The 16,304-nt window shown below is 44.6% G+C and overlaps 1 protein-coding gene across 5 annotated transcripts in view; it reads right to left on the minus strand.

Moving 5' to 3' along the window:
• Window positions 1–16,304, minus strand: part of LOC310848190 (cadherin-19-like) — a 69,763-nt gene that overhangs the window by 29,693 nt on the left and 23,766 nt on the right. For all 5 annotated transcript variants that reach the window (XM_083746933.1, XM_083746936.1, XM_083746935.1 and 2 more), the window contains 3 exons: window positions 13,937–14,039; window positions 9,523–9,624; window positions 8,385–8,543 (listed from right to left, as the gene is read on the minus strand). In XM_083746933.1, the coding sequence (XP_083603059.1) occupies window positions 8,385–8,543; window positions 9,523–9,624; window positions 13,937–14,039 (364 nt within the window). The remainder of the gene's footprint in view (window positions 1–8,384; window positions 8,544–9,522; window positions 9,625–13,936; window positions 14,040–16,304) is intronic.

The following is a 16,304-nucleotide window of genomic DNA, read 5'->3' on the forward strand; positions in this document are numbered from 1 at the left end:
GTGGGCGCGCTCGCGCCGCGACGTGCCGCGGCCTGTGTTTTCGGGCCTTTTTTCCTCCCCCCCTCCCCCCCCCGCGAAAACGCTATTCAGGGCCTTTGCTTCCCTGCGGCTGGCTGCCTGGCTAGGGGTGGCTTACCTTGCCCTGTAGCAGGCCCTGGGAGGCCGGCCTGGTGTTGCTGGGGGGCTGGGTGCCGCTGGTTGTCCCCAGAGGTGCATTGATTTGAGCGGAGAGCTGTGAGGCCTCCATTTTGCAGCCTCATTAGGCGGGAGCGCCATTTTGATTCCTCTCGGCCACGTGGCGGCCTCTAGCGTTCAGGCCTAGTAATTGCAGGGCCTGGTGGTTGCTTTATCCTAGGCTGAGTATAATTGGTACTACTGCGACCTCTTGTGGCAGTTGATATGTTTGCAGGCAATTAATTTCTTCAATTGCACGCAGCCTGGACGGCTAGTGTAGGTGTGTGTGCTGGTAAAGAGCACAAGGTTGTGGTTTGTTTCCGTATTGGACAGCTTCTGATTTGGTGGCTGGTGCTCTTCCCAGCTGCTCCTGGGTTACCGATCTGTTGCATAATCTGTAAGCAAGTGGTTGCCTCCTGTCTACTGGTGCATCATTTTATAGTCTAGGTCTTAGTTTTAATTAACTATTTAATTCATTCTGCTTCATTTTCTTGCAGATTCTAGCGTCTTAAAGAACTTAGTTGGTTTTTTTTTTTTTTTTCTCTCTACTTAATTTTATTTTCTTTTCTTTTCTCACCAGTAGTAGGAATGGCTCCTAAGAAGGCAGCAGGAAGGCCTGTTCCAGCCCGCTCCTCGAAGCGGCCTATAAAAGGCCCATCCCAGGCCTTGCGATCTCCGCAGCCTGGTCAGTCCTTGAAACGCATCCAGGCTATGGTTTCAAGTTTGTCTGGCGACCCGGTGACACTGGCAAGGGTAGAGGCGGAGATGGATGGCCTGCTACACCGTTGCTCGACCCCGTCAACGTCATCAGCATTCCCGCCTCCCCCGGTGGATGTTTCCTCTCCTGCATCATCATCTAGTGAAGAAGGGGAGCCACTGTTAGCCGGAGTTGGCTTACCTGATGCTCCGCAGGTCCAACCTTCGGTGCTGCCTGTATCGCAGGATGCAGTGCCTAGGGGCCGTGGTCGTGCCAGGGTCGGCGCCAGAAGAAGCGCATCGACCCGGGGCCGCGCTGTACGGGGCTCACCTGTACGGCCCCCAGCGCTGGGGCATTCTAATCCAGTTCATTCACAAGTTGTCTCTGTTCAGTCAGCCCCAGGTGCAGTGCAACAGGGTGAAGCGTCAGATTCTTCGATTGAAGACAGTCTTCCTCTTCCTCCAAGGTCCTCTTCCGGTGGGCATCGTCGCCGAAAAAGGGGCTCCAGGAGGCACTCTAAGAAGAGACGGAGGGACACATCGTCCTCCACTTCAGGTACTTCCTCCATCAGCTCTAGCAGTGATGAGGGGGCCCCCCTTAAGCTTTACTGGGGCTACGGGGAGTCGTCGGGGCTGCCAAAGTGGGTTTGGGAGCGTAGGGCAAATTCTCATAGGGCCAGGTATGGCGCCGTACAGGAGTGTCGAGAAGGGGTCCTGGTGCCTGACGTAAGAGTCTCCACCAATTCTGCTAGGGATATTATTCCTGGTGCCCACTTGTCTTCCAAATTGCGGTCTAGGATTCTGGATGGCCGCTACGTGGATATTTTCAGCTTGGCTCCTCCGCTTGATGGTCGGGAGCCGCTGGACAAGGGCCTTTCCGTTCCCAAAAGACGGACAATTGTAGCAAAGGCTGACAGGACTTTTGAACGTTGGATGGATAGTTTCCAGGTTTTTGCTGGTGTGATTTCTGCAGCGTATCCCAAGAGGTCTCTGCACCTCTGGGTTTATCTGTCTATTGTCCGTTCAGCTTTTACGATGGCTGGCGAGACTGCTGCATTATCATATGACCAGAACTTTAGGCGTAGGGCGGCCAAGATACCGACGGCCCGCTGGGACAGGAAGGACTTGGATGTGTGGACCACTTATGTGGCACCACGTATTGAGAAGAAGGCTTCTGAGTTGCAAAAATTCAAGCCTGCCACCCAAAAAGTTGGGCGCAAGTGGTTCTGCTGGGACTTTAATAAGGGCATTTGCCAACGTCAAGCCTGTAAATTCGCACACCTTTGTGACAAATGCTCTGGGAGCCACTCGGCTTCTGCTTGCTCCGCGGCCAGGCGGCCCTTTCGCAGGGGAGGGGGCTCCCAGCAGCCCCCCAAGGTCCCTGCCCAGCCTCCTGTTCCCGGAGCAGGAAAGTGATATCTTTTCTTTGGCCTATACTCCGGTTCGGCTACAGCCGTTACTGGCGTTACTGGAATCTTACCCAGACAGAGAGTCAGCGTCGTATTTGAGTAATGGTTTTTCGCTGGGATTTAGGATCCCAGTGGTCGTGGCCCCTGTAGCCCAGAATCCTAGGAACCAGAAATCCGTTAAGGACATGCCTGGTGTGGCGCGTAAGAAAATTGAAAAGGAGCTGGCTTTACGTCGTATGGCTGGTCCTTTCGCCACCCCCCCCCTTTCCTAATTTGCACATTTCACCCTTGGGAATAGTTCCCAAGAAGGCCCCGGGGGAGTTTCGCCTAATTCATAACCTCTCTCATCCTAATGGTACGTCGGTTAACGACGTAATTCCCCCGGAGCTCTGTTCGGTGAAGTATGCCTCTCTTGATCATGCGATCAAGATGATAAGGAAGTTTGGGCCTGGTGCCCTATTGGCCAAGTGCGACATTGAGTCGGCTTTTCGTTTGTTGCCAATTCATCCTGAGGATTTCTGGCTGCTGGGTTTTCAGTTTGACGGGGGATTCTATTTTGATAAGGCTATGCCCATGGGCTGCTCGGTAGCTTGTGCGGCTTTTGAGTGTTTCAGCTCATTCCTGGAATGGGCCTTGCGCGACAGAACCGGTTTGGGCGGGGTTACGCATTATTTGGATGACTTTTTACTGGCCTCCGCGAGGGACACGGGGAATTGCGTGGTTCTGCTGCGTGCCTTTGCGTCCCTGGCTGAAGACCTGGGGGTTCCATTAGCGGCAGAGAAAACTGAGGGTCCCACTACGCAACTTACCTATTTGGGTATCTTGTTGGATACCGTGGCCCAAACCTCTAGTTTGCCGCCAGATAAGTTAGTTGCTTTAAGGAAGGTCATTGAAGAACTGCTCCCATTGAGGAAGGTTACCTTGCGACAGCTTCAGTCGTTGCTAGGTCATTTAAACTTTGCTTGCAGGGTGGTGGCGCCGGGGCGCCCGTTCTGCTCTCGCCTGGCCAAACTTACCTCGGGGCTGCAGGCACCGCATCATAGGGTTCGTTTGTCCGCCCAAGTGCAAGCCGACCTCCGTGTGTGGCTGGAATTCCTGGAAGAATTTAATGGCGTATCACTGTGGCAGGACACTTTGAACCTCCACAATGATTTTCAAGTGCATTCGGACGCGGCAGGGTCACTGGGGTTTGGTTTGTTTTGGGACGGCAGGTGGTGTGCTGAACCTTGGCCCCAGGCTTGGTGTGGGGAAGCGATAACTCGAGACCTGACATTTCTTGAGTTTTTCCCCATAGTTGTTGCGGTACACTTGTGGGTCGAGCATTTTAAGGACCATCGGGTTTGTTTTTGGTCCGATAACCAGGCAGTAGTGACTGTTTTAGCTAAGCAGTCATCCCGGTCGTCTAGGGTTTCGGCCTTGCTTCGGGTGTTTGTTTTGCACTGTCTGCGTTTTAATATTGTATTTTCTGCTCGCTTCGTTCCGGGTATTTCTAACGAGATTGCTGATGCTCTGTCCCGTTTTCAGATGGAACGATTCAGGTCATTGGCGCCAGAGGCTCGAGACCGTCCGGAGATTTTCCCGGATCATCTCTGGAACCTTGGCAACACTTAGTTTCACAGGGAGTAGCAGCATCAGTCGCCCCTTCCACGCTAAGGTCCTATAAGAAGGCCTGGGCTGATTTTCTGTCCTTTAATGGCCAATCGGCGGGGGCGGTCATCACCCCTCATTCTACTGCCCAGGTGCTTAAGTATCTGGCACATTTGTTCCAGATGCGCCGGGCGGCTAGGACCCTGCGACTTCACTCGGCAGCAATTTCTTTCTTTAGCAGGGCCACTTTTGACAAGGACCCATGTAGGAAGTTTGTGGTGCGCCGGGCATTGGAGGGATGGGGACGGCTCACCCCATCGAGGACTGTTCCCAGAAGTCCCATCACTTTTGAGTTGCTGATACAGATGCGCAGTAAACTGCGGAGCATCTGTTGGTCCAAGTTTGAGGCCCGTCTATTTTCAGCAGCCTTTTCCTTGGCATTCTTTGGGGCACTGAGGGTAGGCGAGGTGGTCCTGGAGCAAAAACGGGATGGAGGTTCCAGGGGTTTGCTGTTGCAGGACGTGAGCATGTCACAGTCGGACCTGAGGGTGCATATCAGGAATTCGAAGACCGACCAGGTGGGTAGGGGAGCCGTCATTCGGCTCTCGGCAACGGGAGAGAAGGGTCCTTGCCCCGTAAAGGATCTTAAGAGATACTTGTCCTTGCGGCCGGCAGGCGAGGGGCCTTTGTTTATTCATGAAAATGGGCACCCTTTAGTCCGGCATCAGTTCACTAAGGTGATGCGCAAGGTGGTAGTGGCCTGCGGCCGCAAAGCATCGGAATTTGCTCCTCACTCCTTCCGTATTGGTGCCGCAACGACAGCTGCCCATTGGGGTTTGTCTGCAAGGAGGATAAAGGACCTGGGTCGTTGGAGATCGGATGCATTCAAAGTATATGTGAGGAAATAATGGTGGTGTGTGTACTGACATTTTTGTGTTTTAACCCTAGGTCTGGCCGCTATCCGTATTTGGATAGTGGGACACAGCATTGTGCACTGGGCCGCTGTCAGAGCTCGTCAATCTGGTCTGGGAGCTGGCTTGGGCCTTCCGCAGCACGTGCAGGTGTCCTGGATTTCCAGACGAGGGATGCAGTGGAGAGAATTATTGCCTCTCATGCACAGACGGGTCCTCCACGCTGGCCCCCCTACAGCGATAGTGGTGCAGCTGGGGGAGAATGATATGGTTTCCTCTTCCTGCTTTGGGCTGCGTGCTGCCATATTACTGGACTTGAGGGATTTGGCGGCCTTGGTGCCTTCAACCACACTAATTTGGTCGCAGCTGCTGAAACGCCGCATTTGGAGGGGTAGCCCTTGCCCGGCGGCCACCGAAAGAGTTAGGAAGCGGATTAATTCCGCGGCAAGCAAATTGGTGGTTGGTTTGGGCGGATTTGTGATTCCTCACCCTCTGATTTCGTTCAAGGCCTCTGAATTATTCAGGGATGATGGGGTGCATCTTTCCCCGTTGGGGAATGATGTCTGGTTGGATGCAGTGGTGTCCAAGTTGAGGGTGTGGTTTAGTCTGTGAGTGGTTGGCGGCGAGCGTAAAGGGCTCGGGTGGCGGTTAGGCATTGGTTAAAATTGGTTGGTGGAGGGGTATGGATAGGCTGGGCCTGCCCCTCCAATGCTGCACGGGTATTCCGTTAAAGGAATTCTGGAACTTACCATCCCCTTCGTCCAAACCCTTGGTGCAGGGTGCGGGCCGTGTAAGTTCCAAGGAGCATGCGGGGATTAGCTGAGGGTCTGTTTCGCAGCTCCAGTTGACCCTGATCTTGCTCTTCCGCACTGACTACGGAGTCAGGGCTGTCCCCAAGGCGGGGAGGACAGATAGTCTAACCAATGCCTAAGCAACCACTCACAATTTGTATTGATAATAAAGTTGTGGCCAAAATTATGCCAAAAACCTTAAACAAAAATAATGTGTGAAGTTTGAGTTATTGGGTTTGGGGTGTCTTGGGGACCTCAGCACGCAAAGCGTGTTCTCACTAAAAGGAGAGCACGGGTTGCGGATGGGGCTATACAAGGCACCCCATGATTGCTAGGCAAGTTAAAGCCAGGGCTTGTTTAGATGGGAGGATCTGGTTATCTGGGGAAAGTTGATGTTGCAAACTTAGGGGTGGGGTCAGTGGCTATTTAAGCAAGGTCCACAGCTTTCTCTTTCTCTTTTGCTGTGGACATCGGATCTCCCGCCCGCCCTCCCTTGTTGGACTTCGCTTGACCTTGCTATGCCTGTCATGGGGTCGTTCGCCTTGGTGCGGGGGCCCAGTAGGAATTTACCTCTTGGCTGATTAGTGTGTGCCAATTGGGTTTTGCCTACTGCGTAGCAAATCGTCACAACTTGTAAGGTTGGCGGTTAGGCATTGGTTAAAATTGGTTGGTGGAGGGGTATGGATAGGCTGGGCCTGCCCCTCCAATGCTGCACGGGTATTCCGTTAAAGGAATTCTGGAACTTACCATCCCCTTCGTCCAAACCCTTGGTGCAGGGTGCGGGCCGTGTAAGTTCCAAGGAGCATGCGGGGATTAGCTGAGGGTCTGTTTCGCAGCTCCAGTTGACCCTGATCTTGCTCTTCCGCACTGACTACGGAGTCAGGGCTGTCCCCAAGGCGGGGAGGACAGATAGTCTAACCAATGCCTAAGCAACCACTCACAATTTGTATTGATAATAAAGTTGTGGCCAAAATTATGCCAAAAACCTTAAACAAAAATAATGTGTGAAGTTTGAGTTATTGGGTTTGGGGTGTCTTGGGGACCTCAGCACGCAAACACATTTGCCATGACTGCTTTTTTTAACTGAGGAACACCTGATAAGCTTTTAGAGAATCCAAGTAGTGAAAACCACGACCATAAATTACAGATTTTCTGTTATTAAAAATCCAAGGTGTACTATGCCTTGCCTGCTAGATTGCACTGAGATGTGTTGGTCCCAAGTTACTCAGTTTATATTTATCACTTAATTAGTTGGTCCTCAGAGGATTTTTGTCCTTAGCAAAACCTCATTTTATCCTTGTCGGTATAACAACAGTATTACAAAAATATAGGCTGCTATCCCCAAGAGAGGTGGAAATTGTATTAGGTGTTCAAAGGAAGAGTTTCTTTCTATTTTAAATATCTGTATAGAAAGTGATAAGGCTGAGACAAAATGGCAGGGAACATGTTTTGTGTGAGTTTTACCTTCTCCAAAAAGAGATGCTCCCTCTTTCAGCAATGGGAAATACCAATATGGGAAAAAAAAAAATTGTAGCATGGTTCTCTCTCTAACACCCATTCAAGATAAAAGTGATGCTCCTGGACCTTATTCTGAATTGCCTTTGTGATGCAGTAAAATCTAAGTGGCTCTGTGGTATTTTTACATAATCAGATGTATTAGGCCAGTGTTTTTCAACCTTTTTGGGCAAAGGCACACTTGCTTCATGAAAAAAATCACGAGGCACACCACCATTAGAAAATGTTTAATATTTTTTTCTTTAATGGCAAACAAAAAGGTTGCGGACCGTTCGATCCGCTGATCCCCACTGAGCCGGCGGATGACAGCTCCGTCTCCGCACTATGTGTCAGAGATGTCAGAGCCCCGCTGCTCTCTATGGGGAATCGGATGAGAGCGGACCGCCTGTCCGCTCTCATCCGATCCCATCTGATCTGATCCCCACCCAGGATGGATGGAAAATAGGGTGGACACAGTCCGGCGCCCACCTAGTGGGCGAAAATTTGACATTTAAAAAAAAAAATCTTTCGAATTTTTCAATTTTTCCCACAGCACACCAGGCAACATCTCGCAGCACACTAGTGTGCTGCGGAACAGTGGTTGAAAAACACTGTATTAGGCGATCCCTGTTTGGTTAGGTTCATTCAAGGAAGGGGAAGACATAGTGGAGAGGTACATGGCACTAAAGCAACAGGGAAGAAAAATATTTTTTCAGGATTCTCCATGTACACTCTAAACATTTTCACAGGGTGACTATTGGGAGAACTGTTTGTTCAAATGAAGAAGCTGCTTGCATTGGTGATGGACATGCAGCTAAAAGAAGAAACAGTTGCATTTTTCCGACTGTGTTTTCTTTACAGGTTGCTCAATGCTTTTATTTTTTATAGCTATTTAAACATAGTGACTACATTTATGTCACCAAGACAAAATTGACAGTACAAATTTAAAGCAGTGAGAAACGACTGAATTTGTAGCAGTAGTAGAGTTCTAGATGCCTCAGTTAAGAATTCACAGAAGTACATTTCTCAAAGTTCCTTTATCTAAATTATAAACGTTCCAACGAAATGGCTTATGGAGTCTGGACACACTGGGTTTACCTTCCATTGGCATTAATTATACTATCAATGCAATGTTTCTTTGAATGGGTTATAAAGAGACAATGGCATTTAATCAAGGAACATATGCAATATAAAAGCATTAATTTTTAAGTTTTGTACAAAAGTATTTCACGTATAACGTATGTTTTATTTATCAGAATTAGTTGGTCTGAATTTGCTCCCAACATTTTTTTAAAAAATGAACCAGGAAACATTTTACTCACTCTGCTGAAATCGAGGAGGATTGTCATTAACATCAGAGAGGTTGATAGTTACAGTTGTGGTAGCTGTAGGGACACCTGCTTCACCAACTCTGGCTTGAATGACAACAAAGCACTGATCCTGTGTTTCTCTATCCATTGGGTAAGCTGTTCTTACTACCCCTGAAAAATATACAATATTTACAGCATAGTTAGATATCAATGAGACCTGCAGCCTGGCAAGCATGTACAGCACTGGAGTCTTAAAGTTCAAACTATTTTTCTCACACCAACACATGAGAATATTTTATCATACCATTGCCCCAGTCTAGGAAGGACACTTTACATGCACAGAGGGTTTCCATGATTGGATAGCCTCTGGCCCTGCCTTTGTATGGACAAAAAGAAAAGGAAGCCTACAGGACAGTATTCTGATGGCCCCAGCTGTTTTGAAATCTGAAGGTACTTCTGAATTAGTACTGTGACCTGTAAGGTAAGGCTAAGGAACTTGTGACACACACACACACCCCAGAGATTATTGAACTACAACTCCCATCATCCCCGAACACATAGACTTGTGTTGATGGGACCTGGAATCCAATAACATCTGGAGGACCACAAGTTCCCCTTCCCTGTTCTAAGAGCCCAGTTGCCTGTTTGGGAAAGACAGCCACTCTCTTCCTGCAGCTGGTGAGAAGTGTAGTCAAAGCAATCTGGGTCAGTGTCTGTTGATTTAGAAGCTGTGCACCACACACAACTGGGTACATTTTGAAGAGCAATTCATATATGGAAGTTGATGTGGGTTGAAAACGACCACAACTTGTTACAGCTGGGATCACTGGGTGGGCTGCTACTATGGGCCCTGTAAACAAACACACAAAGTCCCAGTACGAAGAAGAAGAAGAAGAATCATTCTTCTTCCCACCTTTATTTTCATCAATGGAGCATGGGAGCGGGGGCCACCATGGGGAAAAGGCAGCATCTTCCTGCAGCTCCATTATGTGCATTTAATCTTAGATGAAATCTGGATTCAACCCAGTTCTTTTAATTTAATTATAATACAGATACAACATCAAAGGGAAATTATTGGTTATACAGGTTTTTCACACTCATGTTGTGCATTACTGATACTCAAGAGTCTTATATCCATAACCAGCAATACCTGTTGTTGGCTCCACAGAAAAATAGGGTTGTTCGGAAGGGATACTGTAAAGCAGACGGGCATCTGTTGGAGCTGTAGCTGTAACCTGAATCACCGAAGTACCTGTGGAAGTGTTAAGTGAAAAGCACAGTTCTTATGGGAGCATTACTATAGCTAGCCATGTAGAAAAGTTACTCAATGTTTGTTAATGTTTCTATATGTATATAGACATATAGGCAACATAAAGATACTTTCTTTTCAAGATCCTGTTAGGGAAAGTGAGGGTTAGGGTTAGTTTACATGCTTTATTCAATATATAAATAAATACCATATTCCTTTAAAGTGTAGATGAAATCCTCTTTTGTGTGTGACCCTTTATTTACCAAAGTATAGTGGATCTCTTTACAGAGACACCAGCTTTTGGAAATATTCATCTGAAAAGCTACCTGTCTCATTTTTTATGAGATTGCAAAGCCTAGCAGAATCTAAATCTTGTCCTCCTTTTTACTGAATTTCACTGTGAATGCTTCCCATATCACTGCAAGGACAGCTACTTTTGGATTACATTTTACCCATGGTAACAATGTGTAAACTAACCATTTTATGTATTTCATTTTTAGATTTCTACTATGGCCGTTAGACAAAATGGAAATAAAACTCAACCGACAGCACAATCCTATGCATTTCTGTGGAATTTAAGTAAGGTAAATAACAATGTAATCCAGACCCATGATCTGGTTGGATTAGAGTTTGGATCTGATGGATCTTGGGCTTTCCTGGCTGAGCCTTGCCTCAGCCAGGGCTCAGCAGCTTCAAGACCCTCTCAAAATATACATCTCAAAACCCAGTCTAAAGAGACACATCCACCACAAGCTATATAATGAAGATGCACCTGTTTGGGAAGGGAGTTCCACATTATAGGGGCTGCCACAGGAAATGCCCTCCCCAGGGCCACCCCCCGAAATTCTGAGGGTGGTTGGGCAGCCAAGAGTACTCCCTATGCCAGGCTTCCTCAAACTCAGCCCTCCAGATATTTTTGGCCTACAACTCCCATAAGCCCTACCTAGCAAGACCAGTGGTCAGGGATGATGGGAATTATAGACTCAAAACATCAGGAAGGCCGAGTTTGAGGAAGCCTGCCTATGCTGATCTGAACACCAAGGGGTCTGTAGGAAATGACGTGGTCTTCAGCTATTCAGGGCCTGAGTCATTTAGGGCTTTAAACACTAATTTGAGCACCTTAAATTCAGTCCAGAAATGAACTGGCAACCAGTGCAGTTGTTTTTAATTGGCCATACTTTTAAAACAGGAGTATGGGGCCTGTGGCGCTCTAGATGTTGCTCAGCTACAACTCCCATCAATCCTGGCCTTTGACTATGCTGGCTGTTGTTGAAGGGAGCTGAAGTCCAGCAACATATTGACAGCCACAGTTCCCCCATTCCTGTTTTACACTTTGTTTTCCGCACACATGTGTACATATGCGAGATGCTCTCTTAATTTTTCACTGGCTACAGGTTTAAGAGATAATAAAGGCCTCCATATTAAAAAAACCACACACAAAAAACCCCACCAAACCAGGAGCACTGCATCAGTCCTTAATTTAATGCCTGTGGTGCGGCTTAAAAGAAATAAACTCAAAACAAGCAATGCAGGCAAGACACACAACAGGATTCTGATAGCTTTTTATATCCTTGAGGTTGGTAATGAGCATTTTCCATTGAATAACAGATAGTGCAATCCATCTAGAGAAGACAATTTTGTCTCTGGTTGGGAGCTGGCTATATCCTAGATCTAAATCTGACTCCATCCCCACGGGCCTTTCATAAGATTATACCCATGAAGGAAATATTCGTCAGAGCTTCTCATTTTATAATGCAGTGTTTATGTCTAACTCATTTCTTTCCTAACTCCTAAATACAAATACAAATCGACCTCTCTTGGGGCACGCAAGACCTCCAGCCACTTTCTATCATAGAATCACATTATCGCATCTTATCCCAAGACATTCCACTACAACGGCATGTTTCTCTGATAAATTAGTCAGCAGCACCCTGAGGACTTTTAGATGCCTATATAAAGCTGTAACATTATCTGTAAATATGTTGATAGGGAATCTGGCTGTTTTCATGGCATCAAAAGAAATGTCCCAAACTAATGGCTTGTGTGTTGTATCTCACCTGCAAACTTATTTTTATACTATTACTTAAGAAAGCAGCACAGAGTATTAAATTTATCTGCTTGGAAGCTTCTTTCAGACCACATCATTTAAGTCAATTATGTCTACCCTGTGGGCCTTCAGAGGTTGTTGGACTACAACTTTCATCATCACTGACCAATGGCCATGATGGTTGGGGCGGATGGGAATTGGAGTCCAATAACTTCAGGAAGGCTGCAGTTTCCCCATCCCTAGTATATTTCGGCTGTGACTTGGTTTAAGTAAAAAGGAAGTCACTACTAAGAAGATAATCCTAAGGTAACACCCACTACTATAATCTTCTTATTGTGTGGCTTCAATCATGTGATTTTTTTGAATGGCCCATGAGGCACTGAATAGCTCATGAGGCTAGACATATGGCACATAAACTGGATTGCTACGTATATATGTTTATATGCTCCTGAGGTAATACAAGAAGAACAACTCTGAAATCTGCATTACAATAACCAGATGGATATTCAGCTTTTTGCAGACTTATAAGGCCATTCAGGAAAATGCTAGAAATGTGGCAACATAATAATTTCAAAAGGTTGGCAAAGATGAATCAGTTGTGCCATGGAATTTGTTCCTTCAGTAGCTTCCACATATTACATTTAATAGTTTCCAAATACTATAGGACTTCAAGATTGTGTACTCAAAAATGATTTCAACTAATTAAAAATGATTTCACGTGTGACTATTAGGCTACAGTGTTTAAACTGAAATGTAACTCTCACAAGTACAACAACTTGTCAGAGTTGATGGAAGGCAAGAACCATGGAAGCAATGAATGAATGGAATAAGAATGCAATAATAATACAATGTGTCCTGAATTTGCTACTAGACAGCAGTATAAACAATAATACCAAGGAAACTGCAGAAAAACTATATGGATAAAGTTTTAAATCAGATCTCAAACCCACTGAAATATAAAGTATGACCACTGCACTCAAATCTTGCTCATTTTTATAAATGTATTGTGTCTATAGACATTTAAACTATATGACAGAGATCATAGCATTGTATTTGCAGAAGAGTCTACAGTGGTACCTCGGTTTTCAAAAGTCTCAGTTGATAAACATTTCAGTTTTTGAACGCCGTAAACTTGGAAGTAAATGCTTCGGCTTTCGAACACACCTTGGAAGTCAAACATGCCACGCAGCTTCTACTGAGTGCAAGATCTTGAGGCCTAGCTGTCGGCTATTGAGTTTTTGGTTTTCAAACATTTTAGAACTCGAACGGTCTTCCAGAATGGATTATGTTCGAAAACCGAGGTACCACTGCATTTCCTGTTACACTTTAATTTAGTATAACACTTGTATTTAAAACCTGAAGAAAATGTAAATGCTGTCTTTAGTGGGTAAGTAAGAAAGTGTACTAAATAATAAATTTATGTGCATTCGTGTTAATACAGATATTGATTCTTGAATCTCACTTAGAGCTAAATATTCTGCTGAAGAAACTATATAATTTGAAGAGCCCTGAAGAGACTGTGTGAATGTGAGATAGCAACTGAATGCTAGGAAGGAAGTGTTTAAAAAAGAAGTTAAAACTTAATTTAACCAGTTAAACCAGATTTAAATTGGTATATCTCCTATCCTTTTGCAAAACTCCCAAAAAGAAGGATGTGATCTAGACAAGCTACAATTTAGATCTCAGGAAGCAAGCTAGTCCAAAAGAGATGTTCAGATGGAGAAAACAGAAAAATAAAACCAAATCAGAGATTAAAGACTCGTGCAGACAATGTATTTATTGTGCATTCATACTGATTTGCTTACTCAAGGATCATACAATGTCCACTCTTCTTGAGCATTTGTTCTGATTTGGTTGTGGGAAGTTTATGTGGCAAAGAGCCTTTTCTGCAGTGGCTCTCCATTTGTGGAATGCTCTTCTGGCACTTTCATTACATATTGTTTCTCTATAACCTTGCGTGTTTTGTGTTCTCATTTGGTATTTTTATGTAACTTTGCCTAGCATTTTGCTGCAATCTATAGGCCACAGCATCACTGGCCAAAGGCATCCCATGATTATTGGGCATGGTACGAGGTTTATAGGAATGAGAGGGATGTGATGATTAGAAATGCTGGTTTAGAGAAACCCCATTGGTTTGTACATATTTAAAGTCCTGAATCTTTTCAAATTTTGATGCTTTAGGAAAATGAAATAATCTAGCTGCAACAGCCTACTTCATAAACACAAACATATAGAATCAATACAAGGTCAAAGTACAGCACACAGTACCTCTCATAGACATTTCAGGAACAGTGGCTTCATAGGGCTCATCCAAGAAATGTGGTCCATTATCAGCCAGGGAATTGTCTTGTTTATCTACATCAGATTTCAGCTGTGAGAATAATGAATAACAAGCTGATTTCAAGATAGGATTCAAACAAACAAACCTTATCAAATTTAATGTCAAGTCGGTTTCTCCCCAATAAGGTCAGCAATCCCTTCCATGTATTGATTTATACCAAATTGAATGAGATTGTAGTATGTCATTCTGATTGCAAAGCAAATGGAGTCAATTTATTTTCGTAATTAGCAGAATTTTCTCCTTGTAATAGAAACAAACAGTTGCAGAATTTCACGAATGCCCCATGATTCAGCAGTTGAGATACAAAAGGTGTCCAATATCTGGAAATAACTAAAGGCATTTTTGATCTGACAGACAGCTGAATAAATGGGTCTTTGCCATGAATGTCTATTTTGTACGATTTTAATTTTGTTTTAAATGTATTTGCTGTTTTGGTTGTCTTTATTGTAAATCATCTAGAAATGCTTGTTTGGAGTGTGATTGATTAATTAATTAATTAATTAATTGATAATTCTTGCAAGGACTAAATGACAAATATTTGGATCTGGCATGAGGTGCTAATGAGGTGCTAATGAAAATTCAAATATTTATCAAACAATCTTGATATATTCAACTCCAGTTCCCAAAGTTGAGAAACACCAGCCATCTTGATTAATAATCAATCACTCTTCCCAGGGAATTCTAGGAACTGTAAAAGGAACAGTGGTCTCCTAACAACTTTCAGCACCGTTAGCAAACTACAGTTCCCATGGATCTTTGGAGGAAGCTATATCTGTTTAAAGTGCTACAATACTGTTTTAAATCTATAGTGCACATGAGGCCTCAATAAGCAGTTTCTAAATGCATTGATGACAAAAGGATGGGCAAAGGTACCCAGGAAATGCTTCCTAGAAACATAATGCATCACATTACATTCTGCAAATTAAATCCATATTTGCTTTTGATGTTTTGTTTTGTTTTTAAAAAGCAAACTTTCTGAAAGCTGATCACATTTTTGTGACCTTTCTGTTAAAAAAAAAGTGACCCATATTTGCAGATTCACAAAATATAAAGGGATTGTCTTGTTGTATCCTTTTGAAATGACACATCATACTTCCAGAGTTTTTGCTTTGAAAGGCTGTAAAAAGTAATTAATGAATTTTGAGCACTTCACCCTTTGGGCCCAATTAAATTTTAGTGCTAGTTAATTAGTGGTTAAACTTTTTTTTGCCATTCATTCATTCAGCTCAAAAGTTGCCTTACAGGAAAAGGATGCAAGATGGAGAGATTAAAAATGGCTTTAGCATTGTGTGTGTTTTTTCTTCTCTTGTTTTGATTTGGCGTTGTTGTTTTTTAAGTAACTAAATAACAGCAATAAAGAAGAAGGGAGAAGAATCATTAAGAAAATTACTGGGCATCGTATGCATTTTCAAACAGGGTGGAAAATAATTGCTTATTGTGCCCAAGTCACGTTAACGTAATGAACTGTGCCGGTTCCTGGTGCTTTCTTACTGGTAAAAGGGATTTAGTATTAATCTGCTTCATTAAAAATTAATGAGGGGTAAATCAAATGCCACTTAACGTAACAGAATATCAATCTAAATAGTGTTGGTAAACTACATTGCTGCTCAGTGTGTCTGTTCTGATGCAATGCCAAAAAAAGAAAAAGCCTAAGCAAGTTGCCAGATGTTGATAAATGAGTCCTTTCTTTCTTTTCAGAAGATGGAAGGGAATTTCAAAACACTTTTGTCAATACAGCATGATACTATTTTTTAATTGCACAGTGCCTTTCCCTGTGCTGTAACCCAGATAAAAGTCCAGAAATATGTACATACCAATCCTCAAGTTAAACTCCTATGATTGGATACCTCAGCCCATAGGGAATTTGATTCTGAGTTTGTAAGTTCCTTCAAGGAGCCAGGGAAATGCTGAGAAGTGGCCTAAACCAAATACGGTTTTAAGTTTATGATAGCAACTTTAGTGTCAAACACGTACTTGTGGTTGAAGGACAGGCTGGATGATGAAGAGTGGGGGGAGGTGCCAACCCAAGAACCCCTTAGAGATGACACAGAGGAAGAAGACTTAGACCAGGACAGTGGTGGTGGGACACTGAGGAAGAAAGCTGGGAGGTGGTAGAAACAGGAGGCTTGAGTGAACACAGAGAGTCAGAAGAAGGAAGCTGTCCACAGACAAGGTGGGATGCCAAGTATGTCAGTTTGAGTGCAGACTCTGACAGAGAGGAGCCAGACGCTGCCTCAGTTTCATATCAGTAGGCAAGTCCTCCTACAGTGGCATGTCCTCCTCCACTGACACCAA

The sequence above is a fragment of the Podarcis gaigeae genome (genome assembly GCF_964106915.1).
Source record: "Podarcis gaigeae genome assembly, chromosome: 7".
NCBI lineage: Eukaryota > Metazoa > Chordata > Lepidosauria > Squamata > Lacertidae > Podarcis > Podarcis gaigeae.